The sequence below is a fragment of the Ictidomys tridecemlineatus genome, chromosome 8 (genome assembly GCF_052094955.1).
Source record: "Ictidomys tridecemlineatus isolate mIctTri1 chromosome 8, mIctTri1.hap1, whole genome shotgun sequence".
Lineage (NCBI taxonomy): Eukaryota > Metazoa > Chordata > Mammalia > Rodentia > Sciuridae > Ictidomys > Ictidomys tridecemlineatus.
In genome coordinates, this window is record NC_135484.1 from 91,695,913 (window position 1) to 91,716,880 (window position 20,968).

General features: G+C 31.2%; 1 protein-coding gene across 3 annotated transcripts in view; it reads left to right on the forward strand.

Moving 5' to 3' along the window:
* Positions 1–20,968, forward strand: part of Eys (EGF-like photoreceptor maintenance factor) — a 1,135,848-nt gene that overhangs the window by 46,486 nt on the left and 1,068,394 nt on the right. For all 3 annotated transcript variants that reach the window (XM_078019814.1, XM_078019816.1, XM_078019815.1), the window contains exon 3: positions 3,629–3,747. In XM_078019814.1, coding sequence (XP_077875940.1) covers positions 3,629–3,747 — 119 coding nt within the window. The remainder of the gene's footprint in view (positions 1–3,628; positions 3,748–20,968) is intronic.

The window sequence follows — 20,968 nt, forward strand, 5'->3', positions numbered from 1 at the left end:
CTAAGGCTTCCTGCTACTTATGCCCTGAGTGTGGATGAAAACTATGAATATGACATTCCTCCTATGAATATGTTAACTATATGGAAAATTATTTTGTAAGTGTAACTAAGGACTCCAACCAGTTGCCCTTGTTTTAGCCAAACAGGAGAGTATCCTATGCTGTGCTGACCTAGTTTGATGGGACTTTGAAGGGGCTTGAAGCAGCTTTTCTGTTGACCATGAAGGAGTGTGGTCATGCTATGAAGGGATGAGTTAAAGGCCTCAGAATGGCTTCTGAATGCTGAGAGACATCCTTGTTTGACACCTAACAAGAAAAATAGATACTTAAGTCCTACAGGAAGAATGAAATAAAAGCTGCTGCTACTACACTGATTTTGAACAACTCCCAATCCTAGATGAGATCATAGTCCCAGTCAATACCTTGATTTCAGCCTGGTAAACCCTAAACAGAGGATTTAAGTTATCTGAAATTTGCACACTTGAACAGGGAAACTGTAAAATGATATATTGACGTCATTTCATGCCACTAAATATCAGCCTATGAAGTAGATGCCATTAGCACTTATATATTAGCATATATATATATATATATATATATATATAAATTTTCTGGAGGATTATAGAATTGTTATTTTTATGTAGCAATAGAAAACTTATAACAATAGATAATGAGCAGCAAAAAGATGGTTTTCACAACTTAAACACCCTTTAACTTCAAAATTCATATTCATAATTGTGCTACACTTCTTACTTTGTGATACTTGTTCCCAGTAATAGACATTTACCATATTTGTGGATCTGAAAAACTAAATTACAATAGAGTTCATTGAATTATTACCATTAAATTGAGGGCTTTGTCTCTTTTGTCTCACTGGCTATGGAATTCAATATATTGGACCCAGGTCATCTTTTATTGTCTTTATCTTTATTGTCTCCTTCTTATCTGCATATTTTCAATTGGAGAAAGTGCTTTGTATGCATTTTTCAGTAAGCATAATGACTACTCTGTAAAAGAAGATAAAAATCGTGAGGATCTAATTTTCCAAATTGTGCAAACCTTTATTCTTTTTGATAAATATGTTTTAAATATATTTCCCTCTTCTACCAAAAGTGGCTCAAAATATTATCATTATTTTATAAATTCACAGTCTGGTTTAAAAATAGTATTTTACCTTGAGTCATTATTCAATATTGCTGAAATTAACTTTTTAATGCTTCATGAAAAACCACTTTTAAAAAGAATGTCAAAATTTAAAATATGCTTCTAACACAAGTAGGGTACTGATGAGTACACATAGTTGAACTCTGGGTTGTTTCTATTTTATACTCTTTCGTGTTTCCATCAACATTCATATATTTAATGTTTTAGAATATCTAAAAATATATTTTCTTTATTCTTTCATGTTTCCACTTTGTACAGATTCCATCATATTTACAGATCACTGCTATAATATCTAATATTTCAATGATATGTATACCCTGAAATTGTGATAATTTTCTATTAACTATTAAATACAAAATGCCAAAATTATTATCTTTTATGAAATAAACATATTTAATGAGAAAGAAATATAACTGTTTTTTGATTCTCTGTATTACAGATACAGTAAAAGTAAAACCAGTATTTTTTTTGTGCTTTTGTCTTTAAAGAAGTGATTCATACCTATTAAAAAGTGAAATTTCAGATTAGAACTAAAGAGACATGACTTGCCCATCAGAATTTATTCCTGTTCTGCCCAGTCTATTCTGTTCTGGTCTCCACTGCTGAATGAGGCAGTTTTCCCCAATTTCAGAGTCAGCATTTTCTTTTATGTTGAAGAACAGTGTCCACTACAAATAGCAGGATGATAAAATTTTATCATTGCATTCAACATTTGCATATGTGCTCTTTTAGCATTTACCAAAAGTAAGCCAAACACAACTCATGAAATCTGAGGTACCTTACTCAGGGAATAAGAGCAATGTATGGAGCACAAAACGTGAAATTGATGCAAAACCCCAGCAAATCATGTTTTGATTTTCCACTTTGAGTGGAAATTAATACACCTTGAGTGGATAATTAATACACTTTGCAGGAATGAAGCCCAATATTGACAGTAGTGTGTCTCTCATATCCCAGTTTTTCAGCTGTTTATACAGCATTGAAAACCATTTGGCCCCAGTAAGCCAAAACAGGGCACCAAAGGAAACTTACATATTTGAATTATCATAATTTAGGTGTACCATACATAAAGCATGCATTTTTTTGTTCTTCTGATAATATGATGTTTCACTAAGTTTAAAATAAATTTGTTGTCTATAATGAGTAAAAGTAATAGATTCCATTTGAAATCTGAGTACTAACTGTAGTCTTTACATTATGTTTGCTTATTTTTTTGTTTGTTTGTTTATTCAACCAACATAACTTAAGCATGTATCCTGGAAATTTACAAGACACTGAGATGTATTAAACTAAGTCTCATTCTCAAATCTCTTGGAACTCACGCTCCTCATATACCTGTTTATAACTGAATAGACTTTATTCACAAATGGAAAGACTGGGCTGATGTTATCTAGCATTGCTCCTTGCAATATAAATGCAAGTGTGTAATTCAGCTTTTCTAGATATCACATTAAAAGAAATTTTAAAAGCAGGTAAAATTAGGTTTAATAATATTTTTGTTTCAAAATGTTTATCCTAACTATTGCTATTTTTACAGGTAAGTAAAAAGGTTGTAAATGTCATACTTACCATTAGTTTTATTCACAGTGAATTTTCAAAATCCAACATATATATATATATATATATATATATATATATATATATATATATATTATTTAGAGCATATATCAGTACTAGCCATTTTCAATGCTCTCTAACCATTTAAATCTAGTTGCTACTTCTACTGAAAACTGAAGATGTAGATAACAACTATCATTGATTTTGGCATTTTTCATAATACTTTCTTTAGACTCTCTAAACATAAATGCTTCAATTCTAATTTATCACAAAGACATTCTTCAAAGTATTTTTATTTAGTAACTAACTATTGCTCTTCAGTAATTTGAGGTTTTTGTTTGTTTACCTAACACAGTAAAAACAAGACCTTTGTAATGTGAATAATATTGTTTTACATGAACTCTTTGTGTGAAATGTCATGCAAAATTTTACAGTTTAATTTACTATTATTACTGAAATTTATGTTACTTATTTGTCAGTAATATTATAAATATATTCAGAAGGCTCACTTTTTGTACTTTTATTTTTTTAACTTGTGATCTAGTTGCTAAGCTGCAAAAATAGTTCTTTAGTTTTGTTCATGTTAGTAACAATCAATTTATTAATATACTACTTTTTAAAAATTTTAGCCAGATGATAGTTATATATTGTGGTCATAATGTACAAAATGTTAATGTTGTATAGATTGTATTGACAAACTACAATAGTTTTTGAATTATATATAATGCAATGTGGTTCACATAAATTTCCATTGGAGTAAAACTCATTTGGGGAGAGAATAGATGTTTTATTAAAACTGAAAACAAGTTTACAAATTGCCAGAGACATCAGAATAGCTAAGAGTGATGACTGGATGATAGGTATAATAGCAATAAATAACTTAGTTTTATAATTTTCATACTCTCTTAGAGCTGCCATGCATGCCTGTCTGATTGGGAAGGAACTTTTTGTGAAAAAGAAACCAATGAGTGCAAAAAGAATCCTTGCAAGAACAATTCCACCTGTACTGACCTTTACAAAAGCTATCGGTGAGTAATATATTTTTTAGTTTTCTTCATAAAATTACTTGGACTGCTCAATGTCCTTGGGATGCATCCAGATACTATTTTCACTTTTCCATTTAATTAAAATAACCATCCAAAGATGAAGAGTCATTTCTTGACTTGACAGTGTCACATTAGCTTGAAATTTGCAAATACCAAAGTCCAGATGTCAAATCAGCAAAGGAATAAACAGATTTAGCTTGGAAAGGCAATTTGCAGATGTGGGCGTGTAACAGATGCATTTATTTCTTCAAAGTGTGTTTTTTCATCTCAGTGCTGTTGTGGACCATTCACACAAAATGACAAGGAAGGAATGGGTCAATTGAATTAAAATATTCAGTCTGTTACCCAGATATTACCAGGAGTCTGTATTATTTTAGTAAAATTAGTGCCAAGTTTTACAACATAAATGATCATTGTGTTCTATAGTTGAATATTATTCAATACTAACAATTGACAAACAAACAGATTGCATTGTTATTTAACTTGTACTTCTTGATTCATTCAGTAAATATCAGATCTCTCAAGTGTATGCAAGATCACAAGTATTATAATCAGAATGCGTTACTTCTAGTCATGGAGGCAAAAGAAAATAATAGATATAACAGAAAATAATATTATAATTAAATATAAATATACTCAAATGATTATTTTCCAGGGATTAATCAAAACAATCATCATAACATGTCCTGGGAAATAACTCATACACTTCCTTTTGCCCTATGATTACAGTTCAGAATTCTGGATTATACTAATTATTTAAAGATTTTCAAAATTTGTCCCTCAATTTTAGTGATTAAAGTAGAATATAAGACTAAGAATGTCAACAGTAGGCAATTTACTTTATTAGAACAAAATTCTTACATAACTTATGATAGTTGGATTGAAATTTTGAAGATAATAATAAATATATGAATAATTTGGGTAACATGGAGACCCACAATGCTGATAGATGATATTAATTTAAAATATAGAAAAATATAAAAATCCAGAGCTAATTTTGTGACCTAATCAATTACTAAAAATGATATATCACTGCAAAATGATAATAGTAGCCTCTTTGTCTACTATTTGGAGAAATAACCAGTTTTTGATGGACAACAAAAAAAGATGTCACATTTATTTATATTTGTTTGTCTTAAGCAATTCTATGAATTATAATTCCTAATATATTTAAATTTTTACAGTATTTCCTTCATCGAGATGCCGATATGTACTTTTTAGCCTGTAGTTCTTTAATTCCCAAAGATCATGTATCAGGGTATTGGTGATGTAGACAGTCACCAAACACATGCAGGAGCAAACCTGTGGAGGGGGAAGTCAGATATGTAATGCACTGCAATGAGGGAAAAGGCACACCCCTCTTGACCCATGGCAATCTTAGACACAGGTGCTAGAAATAATTATAAGTTTGAGCCTGTTATATACTTTGGGGGAAGGGTTTAAGAAGTGAGACTTTATTCTCAATAGGAGCTTGTTAGAAATTGAGCAAAATTCTATTATGTCTGAGTTCACAAAATTTACCTGGAAGGATAGAAGACAAGAGGGGATAAAAGCCTAGTTTTCTTAAAGAGGGGGAATTTCTCATGCTAGCTACAATGGAGGAATATTCTGGTTGTAATTTTACATTTGAATGATGTGTATGATGTGATCACTATGCAGATATGATTATGATCTAGTCTACTTTCTGATATGATCCATTGGGGTCATAGAGTGTGGCCTTGTCTGATGTTTTGCGATATGTCTGTTGAAATGTTCAAAAGGAGAATACCAAGATCCCCCTGTGAACCTAGTTTATAGTAGTTTACCAGCTCCCTGATATCCTGGGTATCAGGAGATGTTTTCACTCCCAAAATAATACAGTCTCAATATATATGTGAAATTATCTATCTTGTCTATCTCTCTATCTATCTGCCTACCTATCCTATGAATCATACAGAGAATAGGGTTGCCAACATTTGTATAATCAAAAATTAGTCTTTAACTTTTGATTTTCCCAAAACTTAACTTAGAGCCTGCTGTAGACTAGAAGTCCCATTAGTAAAAACAGATAACAGATATTGTATGTTGTATGTATCATATTGCAAAAAATATCCAAGAATGGTGAAAGATCACTTTTAAACTGTGATACTCAATTTACTGGAAAGACAAACTACTCATACCAAGATGATTATTATCACACAGTGTTTTAAGTGCCAGTTCCCAACACTGGAGCTCACCAACTAGCAACAGGAAGTATGGATTAAATTATTACAGTACTAAAATATTCAGAACAGCTCATTTTATGCAATATGATTTAATACTGCATCTTTTTGTTTTTATTTTTTTATTATGAATGGTGCCATGTTGTGCTGTATGTGCTTAAAATTTGATAAACTTTAACTTTTTTAGTAAATTTGTGCATAGAGATGGTAGTATATTACAAAATATTCTTCTATACACAGTTTTTTCCATTCATTACATACCTACATTTGTTTAATTTTTTGATATTTCCAGTCTATATGGTTTATCTGCAAGGTTTTTCAAATTGATACAACTCTCATAAAAATTATTCACATATAAGTGGACCCCACACAATTCAAACTGGAGTAATAAATGGGTGTGTGTATGTATGAAGAATTCAAGACTTATCTTAGTCCACTTATTTGTTCAAAAATAGATTTTTCTAAAAACGTGCATCAAGCAAAATGAGAACACTCAAATATTCATTTATTATCTATTGTGGAAGTGCTTTTATTTAAATAAAAATATTGCTCTTAATACAGAGGTATTAAGAATTGTAAAGAAGACAAGCAACAAAATAGGGCTTAATTAAAATGTGCTTTATTTTAATATTCATGAGGCATAATCAGTCTTTCTAGATGACTCTGACACCACTAATTGTGAACTCCTAATGACTTAAATTTATAAATGTGTCAGAAGACTTTGTCACTTAAATTAGCACAAAGTGTCATAGTCATTTTATCATTTTTGAGATTTTTGAGAGATTGCTGGTTTATATCTAAGATATTAACTTGCATTTGGGATAGGGCATAAAAATAAGTCTAGGGTCAAGTAATCTTTCTGATTGTGATTCTATTTGTGATTTTAAAGATCATGTATTATTATTAATGTTATACTCATGTTAGCTTTACCAGGATGCAGGAAGAAAACAGCATTCACTAGATGTGCTATCAATTTATATACTATGTATGTTATATATGACATCTTCTTATTTATGAATTCCCTCACTAATGTATATTTTTATAACTTTGAGAAATAATTTACATATCACATTTGACATTTTTGAAGTGTACTATGCAACATATTTTAGTATATTCATAAAATATTTCAACTATTACCACCATCTAATTTTAGAATGTTTTCACTCCAGAAGAATCTATGCAGTACCTCCCCATTATCCCAAGGCCTTGAAACCACTGATAAACTTTCTGTCTCTGTGGATTCATCAATTTTTGAAATTTCATTTTAACAGAATGATAAATCTTTTGTGACTGGTATATTTTACTTACCATAATATTTTGAATTTTTATGTTAAACCAAATGTTTATAGTTCATTCTCTTTTTAATGGCCAAATATTTCATTGTATGGTGATTCCACATTGTTTGTTCTTCACGTCATGGACATATAAATTGTTACTTGTTTTGACTCTAATGAATATGCCATAAACATTCTTGTGCACATATGTGTATGGAAATGTATCTTCAATTTTTTGAGTATACATCCAGGAGTCGAATTGCTGTAACACTTGACAATGCTATGGTAAAACATCCAAACTATCTTCTGAAGTAAATATACTACTTTACAGTTTCTCCAGCAATGCATTAGAGTTCTAAATCCTCCACATCTGGCCATTCCTTATATGGTTTTATCTTAACAGTTCCAGTTGTTGTGAAGGGGTATCTCATGTTGTTTTCTTTTGCATTTTCTTAAAGACTAATGAGGGTTATCATCTTAAAATGTGCTTTCTGACTATGTGAATCTTAGCTTAGCTTGAAAATTCAGTTATCTTTTTTTTATTTTGAGTTGTAAGAACTTTTTTTAATATACTTTGTATACAACTACATTATCAGATATTATTTGTAAATAGTTTCTTTAATTCTGTCAGTTGTCTTTTTTGTAATTTTGTCCTTTAATGAAAAAACAGTATTAATTTTGATAAAGACTAATTGATATGTTTTCTTATGTCACTTTTGCTTTCAGTGTCATCTTTAGGAAACTGTTCCCTAATCTAAAGTTATAAGGATTGCTAATACTCTATTTTCTTCAAAAAATTTTCTACTTGAAACTCTTATATTTAAGGATAATCCATTTTTAATTAGCTAATTTTTGTGTGAAGTGTAAGGTAAGGGTCTAATATTATTTTTCTGAATGCTGATATTCAGACTCTTGAGAATTTCAGCATGTAGAAAAATAAAAAGCTTTTTGTTGCTGTGACCAAAATACCTGAAAACAACAGCTTAGAGGAAGAAAAGTTTATTAGGATTCACAATTTCAAAATTTCAATCCATGATCAGTTACTCAATTGCTCTGGGCTTTTGCTGAGGTAGAACATAAAGGTGGAAATGCATGACAGAGGAAAGCTTCTCAGTTCATGGCAACTATGAAGCAGAAAAAATGAGTGAGGAGCTAGGAATAAAATATAACTCCCAAGGCCATCCCCAGTGACTGACTTCCCCAAGCCATGGCCTACATGCCTAGTTACCACTTAGTAGAATAGTCTGCCAAATTAGTAATCCAGCTAATGGACTAATCCATTGAGTGGGTTACACTACTCCTAATCTAGCCATTTCAGCTCTGAATATTCCTGCATTGTCTCTTACATGAACTTTCAGGGTTGCCTCATCCAAACCATAAGAGAAGACTATTCCTTTCATATTCATTTGTCTTGTTACCTTTAACTCAGAATCAATCAAAAAATGAGGGTTTATATCTGGAATTTCAAATCTATTCTATTGCACTGTCTCTTCTTATCCTTGTACCATACTTTCTTATCATAGATCTAAGTAAGTTTGAAATCCGAAGTATGTATCAAATATATTTTTTTCTATTTTAAAAATTTGGGGCAATGGTGGAAATTTTGATTTTTCACATGAATTTTATTATCAATTTGTCATTTTCTGAAAACAGGTAGGATTTTGATAGAGCTTGCATTGAATATGGAAATCATTTTGGAAAGGATTGGCATGTTTATAATAATGTCTTCAATATATATTCACAGAATGTCTTTCAATTTCATTATGAATCATTTAATATATTTCATTCATATTTTCTAGAATTTAATGTACAATAATTCATAATTTGTAGATTTTAATGTAAATTAATATTTAAATTTATTAAGAATTTGATGTTTTTGATGATATTATAAATTGAATCATTCTTTTAACATCCTTTTCATATTGTTCTTTGCTGACTATATAGAAATAGCATTAAGTTTTTTATACGGATTTGGCAAGCTCAAGGAACTGATTTGTAATTTCCAACAATTTTGGTGCATTTTCTAGGATTTTCTGTATCTTATAGTAGAGACTGTTTTGCTTGCATCTTCCCAATATTGATAAATTATGTTTCATGCCTAATTACCCAAACAAATTTCATTATAATATTGAATAGAATGACAAGTATAAATATCCTTGTCTCGTTCCTAAGTGTAGAAAAATATTATGAAATCTTTCACCATTATAACATTAGCTTACCCATTATGAGCAAGACCCTAATTTCAATCTGGAGGATCACAAAAAGGGTGTGGGACATAAGATATTTATCATTGATGCACTCTACCAGATTCTGGAAGTTCCTTCCTATTTCTTGTTTGTTGATTTTTTTTTTCATGAAAAGAACTTGAATATTGTCAAATGCTTTTACTACTACTATGGATATATGCACTTTGTCCTCTTTTAATGTGGAAGATTGAATTTGGTGACTTTCCAATTTTGTATCAATCTTTCATTTTCAGTATACATCCTAATTAGTTATGGTGTACTAATCTTTTCACATGTTGCAAAATTCCATTTACTATAATTAGGTTGTAAAATGTCAGAAATATATTTTTAAGGGATAGAAGTCTGTAGTTTTCTTTCTTCCTTCCTTTTTTCTTTTGTGTTTGTATGAAGGCTTTGGTTTTGCTATCAGACAAACATTATCCAGAGGAAATGTGTTTAGTATTGTTTTCTCCTCTTTTGTAAGAGGTAAGAGTTGCAGAGAATTGGTATTAGTTTTCAAACATTTGGCAAAATTTACTGGTAAAACCATTTTGTTTTTGCCTCATCTTGTGGAAAATTTTTCTTCCTTTGGTCATTAATACATTTGATTTGCATATTATAAATTTATTGTTTTCTAAATCAGCCTCTATACTGGCTTTTCCTTTTCTCCTAAAGTACTTCCTTTAGTGTTTATTACAAGGTGGGCATGCTAATGAAAAATTCTCATTCTTTTTAATCTGGGAATATATTATTTTCTGCTTTTGCTTAAAAATTATCATTATGGGATACAGAATTTTTATTGAAAGCCTTTCTCTTTTAACACTTCAAATATGTCATCCTACTGCCTCTGATCTACATATTTCTCTTGATAAATTAATGGTTAATCTTACTAAGAATACTTGTATTGCTACAAGGGGGAAAATTGAAGCAGTTATACTTAATAAAGCTTATTTGAGCAAGAAAAAGATTCTAGAACTGCACAGCATTCAAGACCACAAAGGTTCTGAATCACCTCTCCCTTCCAATGTGATGAGCTACTTTTATAACCAGAAAGACCAAAACTGACATCCAGAGATTACCTGATTGGTAGTCTGTTCTTTACATTATAGAGGCATAATTTGACAGTTTGGAGCATGGGATTGGCTGAGGGATAATCTACTGTGATTGAAGAGTATACTCAGTTTATAATCTGCTTGCACATCAAGCTAGGTTGTAGCTCATTATATATGGAGGCCTATTTTGCCTTATTCATCATTCAAGATGAATTCCTACAACAGTAGGAAAATGAATTTCAGAGGCTAATGTAGAAAAGTTCATTTTAATTCAATATATAATGAATCACCTTTGCTGTCCTGTCGTGATCCCTCGCCGGCAAAGGAAACACGACACAGGATTCTTCTTTCAGCAGTTTACTCAGGACCTTTGAATCATGATGAGAAAACAGGAACAAGAAAGGGAAGAGCGTGTGCGGCCGGTCTGCCCTAGCTTAAGTACCCAGCCTCGCCAATGAACTAGCACCACGTGGAGAAGTCTAATAGGTACAGCTCAGCGGAAGCAGGCCAGAGCCCAGCCCCACAACCTTGCAAGGAGTTGTTTACTTCTAACAACTCTAACCGCTAAGTCATCAGTAGCAGGAGGCCAGCGCCATTTTCAGGGTGCGGTCGCCGGCTCCCAACACTGTCCATAAAAGAGTCTCTATGTCTTGATCTTAGTTTGACTACCATATCATTAAAATTTGAGCTCATTGAATTTATTCTACTTGAACTTTGTGACCATCATGGGTGTGTGAACAAGGAGAGAAATGAGTTACAGTAGATGGGGTAGAGAGAGAAGATGTGAGAGAAGGGGAGGGGGGATAGTAGGGGATAGGAAAGGTAGCAGAATACAACAGTTACTAATAGGGCATTGTGTAAAATTGTGGATGTGTAACCGATGAGATTCTGCAATCTGCATTTGGGGTAAAAATTGGGAGTTCATAACCCACTTCAATCTAATGTATGAAATATGATATGTCAAGAGCTTTGTAATGTTGTGAACGACCAATAAAAAAAATTTTTAAAAAAGATTTCAAAAATAAACAAATAAATAAATAAATGATTTATGTTTCTTCATTATGATTCTCATACATAAATGTCAATGTATATATTGTGATAGCATCTCACAGATATTTGAAATTTAGGTTATACTTTCTTTTTTAAAAAGGTTTTTTCTTTTCTTTCTGATCCTCAGGAACAATAACATTAACAGACTTATCTTCAAGTTGACATTTTTTTCTACCAAATTAAATCTGTTATGTCCATCTAGAAAGCTTCTTTATTTCAGTTTTTGTACTTTTTGGCTCTAATTTCTATTTGTTATAACTGCTACCATTATTAATATTAATTTTCAAAATATCAACCTCATTCTTTGATTAATTATTTATATGATTCTGTCTTTGGCATATTTATTATATCAGTATATTTGTCACAATAATCAAATATCCAGGTTTCCTCATGGATAATTTTTATTGAGTTTTTATTTCTGTATATAAGCCATATTTTTCTTTGTATGCCACTTAATTTTTAATGAAAACTTGAAATTTTAAATAACCTAATGTGGAAAATCAAATCATATTCTGCTCCTTCCCAATTGTTATTGCTTTAGTATGTTATTTCTACTTTTTTTCTCTTTTTTATTTTAGTGTTTTGCTATAATATTTGACAGTCATGTGAGGTTATCAAAGTCTCTCCTTGCCAAATTTATTGATAAGCTAAGATACACGATTTGGCAAATATTTTCTTAAACTCTTTGAACTAATAAGTCTTTCAGACTTAAGGACTTTGTGTCAGAGTGTGTGTGTGTGTGTGTGTGTGTGTGTGTGTGTGTGTGTGTTGATGCAGGCCTTCAACATTCTGTCAGTTTAAAATTCTACATTTTTTTTTTTTGTGGGGATGACTGGGTATTGAACTCAGGGGCACTTAACCACGGAACTACATCCCCAGCCCTATTTTGTATTTCATTTAGAGACAGGGTCTCACTGAGTTTCTTAGCTCCTTGCAGTTGCTGAGGCTGACTTTGAACTTATGATCCTCCTGTCTCAGCCTCTTGAGCCTCTAGGATTACAGGCATGCTGGTCACCATGCCTGAAAAAACTCTACAGTTTTGCCTGTACAAAATCTCAAGTTTGGTCAGAGATCAAAGATTAGGGCCTATTCATATCTTTCCTGACTTGTGCATTGCCTTTCATGCTGTGATATTTTCTACTTTCCAAGGATATTTAGCTTTCAAAGAACAATAAATACATCTCTCCCCCTAGATTTTATAAGTATAAAAATTGGCCTCTAGTTACCCTCAGTTGGAATCATTATTGCAAGGATGTGCAATATTAAACAATTGCCACTGATTATTTTAACACATTTCTAGAAATGGAGCTTTTTTGAACACAGGGAGTTTTGTATTAGATCATATTAAATCAATTCCAGGGAATCGAGTTCTTTAGAGACCAATTCCCTGGGAAGGGTCTTTTGGTGAGTGCAATGCCTATACTCTCTCTTCCAGTATCTATTCAAGGATGCTGGTTTCACAACTGTCCTAATTATAATGTTGACTTTCAAGTTCATTGCAGAGATGAAAAGAGGAAGATGGGACTAATGCAAAGGAAACCATTACAAAGGTGATTTTACTTATGTGATTCACTCATTTTTCTTAAATAAACACGAAGATTGTTGCAAACCTTTAGTTTCATGTCCGGAATATGGAAAAAGCATATTTTGACTATGTTTGCCAGTGTTCTGGATTCTTCTGTGGAAAGGAATATTTTTCAGAAGTTCTTCTGCTGTTACAGAAGTGATTCTACACTTATATTTCTCATATTGGGATAGACAAAGAAAGATAAGAGAAAGACAGGAAGAAGACAGAGCAGGTGAGTCATAGAATCATAAATTTTGAATATAAATTTTTTCTATCTCTGAAAGTTGTTATGGTTGATCATTAGCCAGTTCACATTTTCAAACTTCCTCTTTCCTCCTCTGGAAAGTTTAATTAATAATAGCAATGTAGGATTATGGCAGTAAATTTATAACTAAATTTTTTTTTGTCCACAAATTATTTAACTCAGTTTTTCATAAATGATATACTCTAAACAACACACATTTTCTTATCCCTAACCTTTATCTTTTTTTTCATATATACATATGAATATTTTATATATATTTGAATATAATATATGTATATAAATGAATATAGCTAGAATGCCATATTATAAATGATGAATCCTTCTAATTATGTGAATATTAACTCATTCCACTTTACATATGTATATGTACAGCAAATAAAGAACATTAAAAAGAGATTAATTACTCCATTCTAATTAAGGAAGAGTTTACTTAGTTAAGTTTTAGAGCTCTCTACAGTTTTCTCACAAATTTCGGAGCAAAAATGTCAGAAGTGTCAGTAAAGAACAGAGTGAATATTATACTTAATTTTATGAAAGCAGATTCTAAAAAAGCCTATTATAAATTGCAAAGAAGATCCTTAAACATCATACTATTTGAAGACAATAAAATTATGTACATAAAATGCTTATTAAAGTGGCATATTTTAATATATCAAGTGAGACTTGAATTTCATTGATCTTATGATTGTATTCTTTAATGAGAAAAAATTTAGGAAAATAATCATCAGCTAGGATACTAAATCTCTTTAGGTGATCTATGTGTCCTACGTTACCAAACTACTTAAAATGTACTCAACTCTCTAAACAACTGGAGTTAACACAGTTTAGTGTTTACACAGTTTCAAGACATTAAAAAGCAAATTGGGCTAGGGATGTAATTTGAATGCTGAGTGCAACCTGCCTTCTGCTATTCCTGGCACGGTTTAGAATTTAACTGCCTTCTTTATTTCTGATTTTTCTTCCCCCAAAGCAGAGTCAACAGCTTTAGCTACAGATGGGGCTCTGTATGGCAGTTATTGGACCCAGATGCCACACTCTGGAGCATGTTTTGCCAACAGCATCTGGCTCCTTTTCTGCCTGTGTAATTGACATTCATGTTGCTGCTTGGCCTGCTTTTTCTTATGGACACAACAAAGTAGACTTTCAGACAGGGTTAATGTTTGCTGCCAGTTGACTCTAAGATATTATTTTTTCTTTTTCTCAGTACTTATGAAAAAATTGACTAGATGCCTCACATTATGAAGCACTAGGCATTTAAACTTCATGTTTCTTTTAAGAAACATTTTAATGATTATAATAACTGAAAAGGTAAAAAGTTTCATAAATAAAAAACCTATGCTTATTTGTACTTCACGTATATGGAATAAAACTATGAAAATTCTGGTGTGTTAGTAATTTTCTTTGTGCTACTTATTTATTTTTGCTGAATTTATATATAAAACCCCTAAGTGCTAATATAAAAGTAACATCACAATGAGCTTTTAATTCAGGCAACAGCAATGTATGGCATAATACTTAGCTTTAAAAATTAAAAGATTTTTTTTTCCTTTAAAAAAGCAGAGTTTTTGAAAATTATATGTGAGTGTTTTTATTTAATCCCTTTTAAGTTTACTGCACCATGTATTAAATTATATACATAACATTATGGTCACAAGGCAATTTTAAACATTTTGCAATTACAACCTATTATTTGAGGATTTGATTTTAAATGCCTCTCTACATCAGTAAGATTGTTTAATTGTGGAATACATTCCTACAAGGGAAATTGCCTGTTTAAAATATATCTGCATCCAAGATTTGAACAACTTTAAGCAAACTATCTTTTGTACAGACTTATTATTGCATCCACACAAGCAATGAATGAGACTGCATAGCAGAAATGTGGTTTATATAATTTTATAATAGAATAAATCTCTGAGGTTTTATTTATGGCCAGTTAGTACATGAGTCAACTGAGGCTTAGATATTTTCAGAATTTTAAGCAAAAATAACAGAATTAGAAAGTGGTGAATATAACCATCAGAACAAGGTCTCCAAGACTCAAAATCTGTGATTTTACATCACAAAGGAGCAAAATATGGTCTTGTTTACAACAGAAAATAAAAATATGTTTTCAAAAAACAAAAGAGAAAAGAACTCTACCACATTCTAGGAGGGCAGTGTTACTCTGATATCAAAGCCAGAAAAAAGCAAAAAGAAATGCTAAAACAAGAACTATACTCCAATATCTTTGAACCTAGAGGCAAACATTTTTTCTTTTTTTAATTTAATTTGTTATATACAACAACAGAATGTATTAAAGTTTATATTACACATATAGAGCACTATTTTTTCATATTTCAGGTTGTAAACAAAGTAGATTCCTTCATGTCTTCATACATGGACTTAGGGTAATGATGACTGTCATATTCCAGCATCTTTCCTACCCCAATGCCCCCTTCCATCCCACCCTCCCCTTTTCCCCTTTGTCTTAGCTAGAGTTCATTGAATCCTCCCATCCCCCACACTCTTGTACCATGTTATGGATCAGCATCCCTAAATCAGAGAAATCATTTGGCTTTTGTTTTTTTTGTAATTAGCTAATTTCATTTAGCATTACATCCTCCACCTCCAACCATTTACCTGCAAATGCCATGATTTTATTGTCTTTTAATGCTGAATAATATATCATTATGTATATAAACCACATTTTCTTTATCCATGCATCTACTGAAGGGCATCTAGGTTGGTTCCACAGTTTAAGTAATGTGAATTGTGCTGCTATAAACATGGATGTGGCTGTGTCCCTGTAGTATGCTGTTTTTAAGTCCTTTGGGTTATAGACTGAGGAGAGGAACAGCTGTGTCAAATGGTGGCTCCATTCCCAGTTTCCCAAGGATTCTTCATACTGCTTTCCATTTTGGCTGCACCAATTGATGAAAATATTTTTAAGAAAATACTAGCAAATTGAATCCAATAAGCACATTAGAAATGATACTCACCATAAAAGATCACAAGTACTAGCTAAGATGGAGAGAAAGAGAACCCTTGTATACTGTTTGTAAGAATATAAATAAGTTCAACCATTGTGGAAAACTGTACAAAAATTCATCAAAACTTAAAAATAGATCTTCTATAAGACCAGCAATCCCATAATAGGGTATATATCCAAAAGAAATGATATCTTATGTTAAAGAGACTTTCAAGTTCATTGTAGCACTATTCACAATAGCCAAAAAGTTGAAATGAATTATCTGACCATCTAATAATGAAAGGATGAAGAAAATGTGGTAGGCCTATACAATGGGATACTATTTCATTCCTTAAAAAATAATTAAAACAGTAACTTATAGAATAAGGATTAAACCGGAGATCATTATTTTGAGTGAAATAAATCAGGGACAGAAAGACAAATACTGCATGAACTCCTATGTGGGACCTAAAATAGTTGATTTCATAGAAAAAAAGGTATAGAATGGTGATTATCAAAAGATGGATAGAGATAAAGGAAGGGAGGTTTGGGGAATTGTGATCAGTGCATATTAAAGTTACAGTTCTGGGTTACTATTACATGGTATGCTAGTTATAGATAATATGTAATGTAACTTTAAATTTGAAAATCTGGAAGAAGGGATTTTGAAAGTTTTCACCACAAAGAAATGATAAATATTTTAGATAAGTATGTTTAACCTCTTTAAACATTATGCAGTATGTACATGTTTTGAGTATTACATGGTATCCCATTAATAAATATAATTCTTGTCGTTTTGCTTATCACATAGGAAAATAAAAGTTAAAGTAAGGAATAATGCAAGAATAGCAAGAATAACATCTAGAAACAGGAATAAAAAAAATAAGTAAATGTATCGTCACCACCATTTCTCATTTTCCTTTGGAGAGCAGGTGCCAGTATATTTCTAATGAATTTGTGAATGAATAAATAAAACTTATCCTTTCTCAATGGAAAAGTCACATAGTTTAATTTTTATCAGAAATGAATAATTCAAGATTCATGTACACCTTCTTTAACAGATGAATAAATTCAAGACAAATTACAATTTTATAAATAAGCCTTAGAATGCACTGATTAAGTAACTTCAGGTTCATTAGCAATTGTACAAAGAAAGGGAAGGAGAAATCATGCTATCTTGCAGTACCACTCTTGCATATGTGTGAAGCGATGTAATATTTTTTGAATATATTAGTAGGATGAATTATTTTAAAAACATGTGTTGAATGAAAAACATGAAGCTGGTTTTCAATGAAGCTGTGTTGAAGAGCAAAAGAGAGACAGTTTTATCAGGAACCCAGATGTTTTTCATAGATATAATTGCTGGTTGCATCATGCTAAATGAAATAAGCTAGTATGGGAAAGTCAGGGGTCATTTGTCTTCTCTCAAATGTGTAAGCTAGAGAGAAAAATAGAAAAAAAAATAAATTACATAAAAATAGAAGAGAGATTAGTAGAAGAAAGGAATGGGATTGAGAAAGGAGAGGGCCTGAGGAATGAAATGACCAAATTATATGAAGATGTAAATTTATAATAATTAATTCCACTTTATGTGTAATTATGATACACAAATTTAAAAACATATAAAAATTACCTCTGTACTCTCCACATCACTTTATTTTGGCAATCTTTTGTATTCCTTTATTCAGCTGCATCCCCCTAACCTCTCACTCTCCTTTCTCTTAGTGTTTTGCTGTGAACATGTCAATTGCTATCCAAATTTCCCTTTTTTATAAGGACCTTGCTCAGATTACAGCCACCCTAAAAAATTGACTTTAATTTGATTACTGCAATAAAAACCTTCTTTTAGTTTTTAATAAGTTGTTATTTTTAATTACACATATTTATGTGGTGCATTGACCAATTCAGCATAGTTACATCTCCATCTTCTAAACATTTAACATTTTTTGATTAACACATAATTATACATTTTTATGGGGTATAGTGTGTTGCTTCAATTCATGCATATAATGTCTGTTGGTAAAATCAAGATTATCACATTCCATCTCCTCATCATTATTCTATGTTTGGAACTTGGAGTTCCTTTCTTCAGTTTTTTAATTAAATTTATAACAGGCTATTTAGAACTATTATAATTACCCCCTCTACACCAGAGAACACTGGAACTTACTGAATGTATCTTAATTCTGTTTTGGCATCTGTTATCCATATTGCAAAAAAAAAGGTCATATTGTAAGGTCTGGAAGGATAATATTTAACTTATCACAACCACTGATGTATTAGGAATGCAGATATTAAAATGTTTCTTGTGACTGTGGCAGCCCTCAATTTAATTATTTAACATAGCTATACTAAAATCCTTTAAATTTTATTCTCAAAACTCTGTAGAATCATATTTAAGGATTACTTTTATGACTTACAAAGAGAGTTAGAAAAGAATTGCTGTTAGATCATCTCATTATTTTATATTGAATCATAGAACCAAGATTAGAATGAAAGGTAAGCCAATACTTCAACATATTGGCAGAGGAACTGACTTCCTGAAGAAGATTCTTAAAGCACAAGAAATAAAATAAAAATCAATAAATGGGATGGCATCAAACAAAACAAAACATTTCTTCCCACCAAAAGAAGCAATCAAGAGTGTGAAGAGAGAACCTACAGAATGGGAGAGAATCTTTGCCACCTGAACCTCAGACAGTACATTAATTTGTGAAATATACAAAGAACTCAAAAAGCTTAAGACTAAAAAACAAACAAACAAACAAAAAAAAACAAATACCAATCAACAATGGACAAAGGAACTGAACAGACCCTGCTCAAAAGAAGAAATACAAATGAGTAGCAAATTCAAGATCTCTAGCAATCAGAGAAATGCAAATTAAAACTGCAGTGAGATTTTATCTCATTCCAGTCAGACTGGCAGTTATCAAGAATACAAGTAACAACAAATATTGGTAAGGATGTGGAGAAAAATGAATGGTCATACATTGCTTGTGCAAATTGGTACAACCTCTCTGGAAAGCAGAATGGAGATTCCTCAAAAAGCTATAAATGGAACGACTATTTGACCCAGTTATCCCACTCCTTGACATATCACCAAAAGATTTAAAATCATCTTCCTACAGTGACACAGCCACATCAATGATTATAGCAGCACAATTCATAATAATTACACTATGGAACCAACCTAGATTATGAACAACAGATGATTGGACAAAGAAATTGTGGCATATAGACACAATGGAATATTACTGATCCATAAAGAAGCATGAATTTATGACATTTGCCAGTAAATAGATGGACCTGGACAATATCATGTAAGCGAAATAAGCCAATCCCAGTCCCAATTAAGCAAAGGTCATTTTTTTTTCTTCTGATATGTGAAAACTAAGTCACAATAAAGGAAGGTTGGAGGGGAAGAATAGAAGTTCAGTAGCCTAGACAAAGGGAATGAAAGGGAGGGGAGATAGACGTGGGAAAGACAGAAGAATAAAACTAACATAATTTTCCTATGTACACATGAAATTACCTAAGCGAATGTCACCATTGTGCCCATCCACAGGAATGGGGTCCTAATTTGAATGAGATATATCCTATGCTTGTAAAATTTGATCAAAAGTGGATTCTAGTGTCATGTATAACTAGGAAGGGTCAATAAAATAAAATTTTAAAACAGTTATTTTTTATTATTTATCAATTGAAAATAGTTACATTAATATTAAATTTAGAAAGTGTTAGTCTCAGAAGAATGGATTTTATTTGCTGCTTTTTTAGCATTTGCCTTAAATAATGTTGACTTGTTTTTATGCAGAGTCATAAAACTGGTAAAATTTAAGAAAATGCAAAAACATATGGTGACAAAATGAAACAAAAGTGATCCAGACACATTCAGAAAGGATTCATTAGAAATAAATTGAAAATCTTTGGTCATTGTTTGCAACAGATTAAATATTGCATATGAGGACAATGCCTATTACTTTCACAAACACAAAATACAAACTTTAGATTATGGTATTTTCAGAAATAATATTTTTATTGAGCAGTTGAAGAAAGCTAATAACCAGTTTTAAATAAAGGGAAAGAATGAAGTGATAATGTTCTCAGTGTAAAACCTGTATTTTCTTTTTTCTGAAAGGTGATTAATCAGAATCTTATGTTGCATTCTTATATAAAAGGTAAAATCATGCACATTGGGCTCTACTTTTTTTTTTCAATTTTCTAAGTTTTTCTTTTGTTTCTTTTTTTTCCTATCTTGTGGGGAGGACAATGTTTTAAGAGAAAGTGCCCTTCATAAGTCATTAAATTTTTTTTAAAGATGTTTGAAATTGTGGTTACATATAATAAAATAGAAAGTATACACAAATAACTACAGAGATTTTACTGTAAATATCCAGCAAAATACACGTGTGTGTGTGTGTGTGTGTGTGTGTGTGTATATATATTCCATCAATCCTCAAATCTTCTTTTGCCCCATTATAGTTTATTATATCTTTCTTGCTCTGGCTCTTTGATAGTATTTTTTAGATTTTTTCTTTTGTAATGATTTCCAAGTAAAGAGTTCACAAAACACCAATGCATTCCTTTTTTGACCAGAAAAATATTTGTGTAAATGGAAA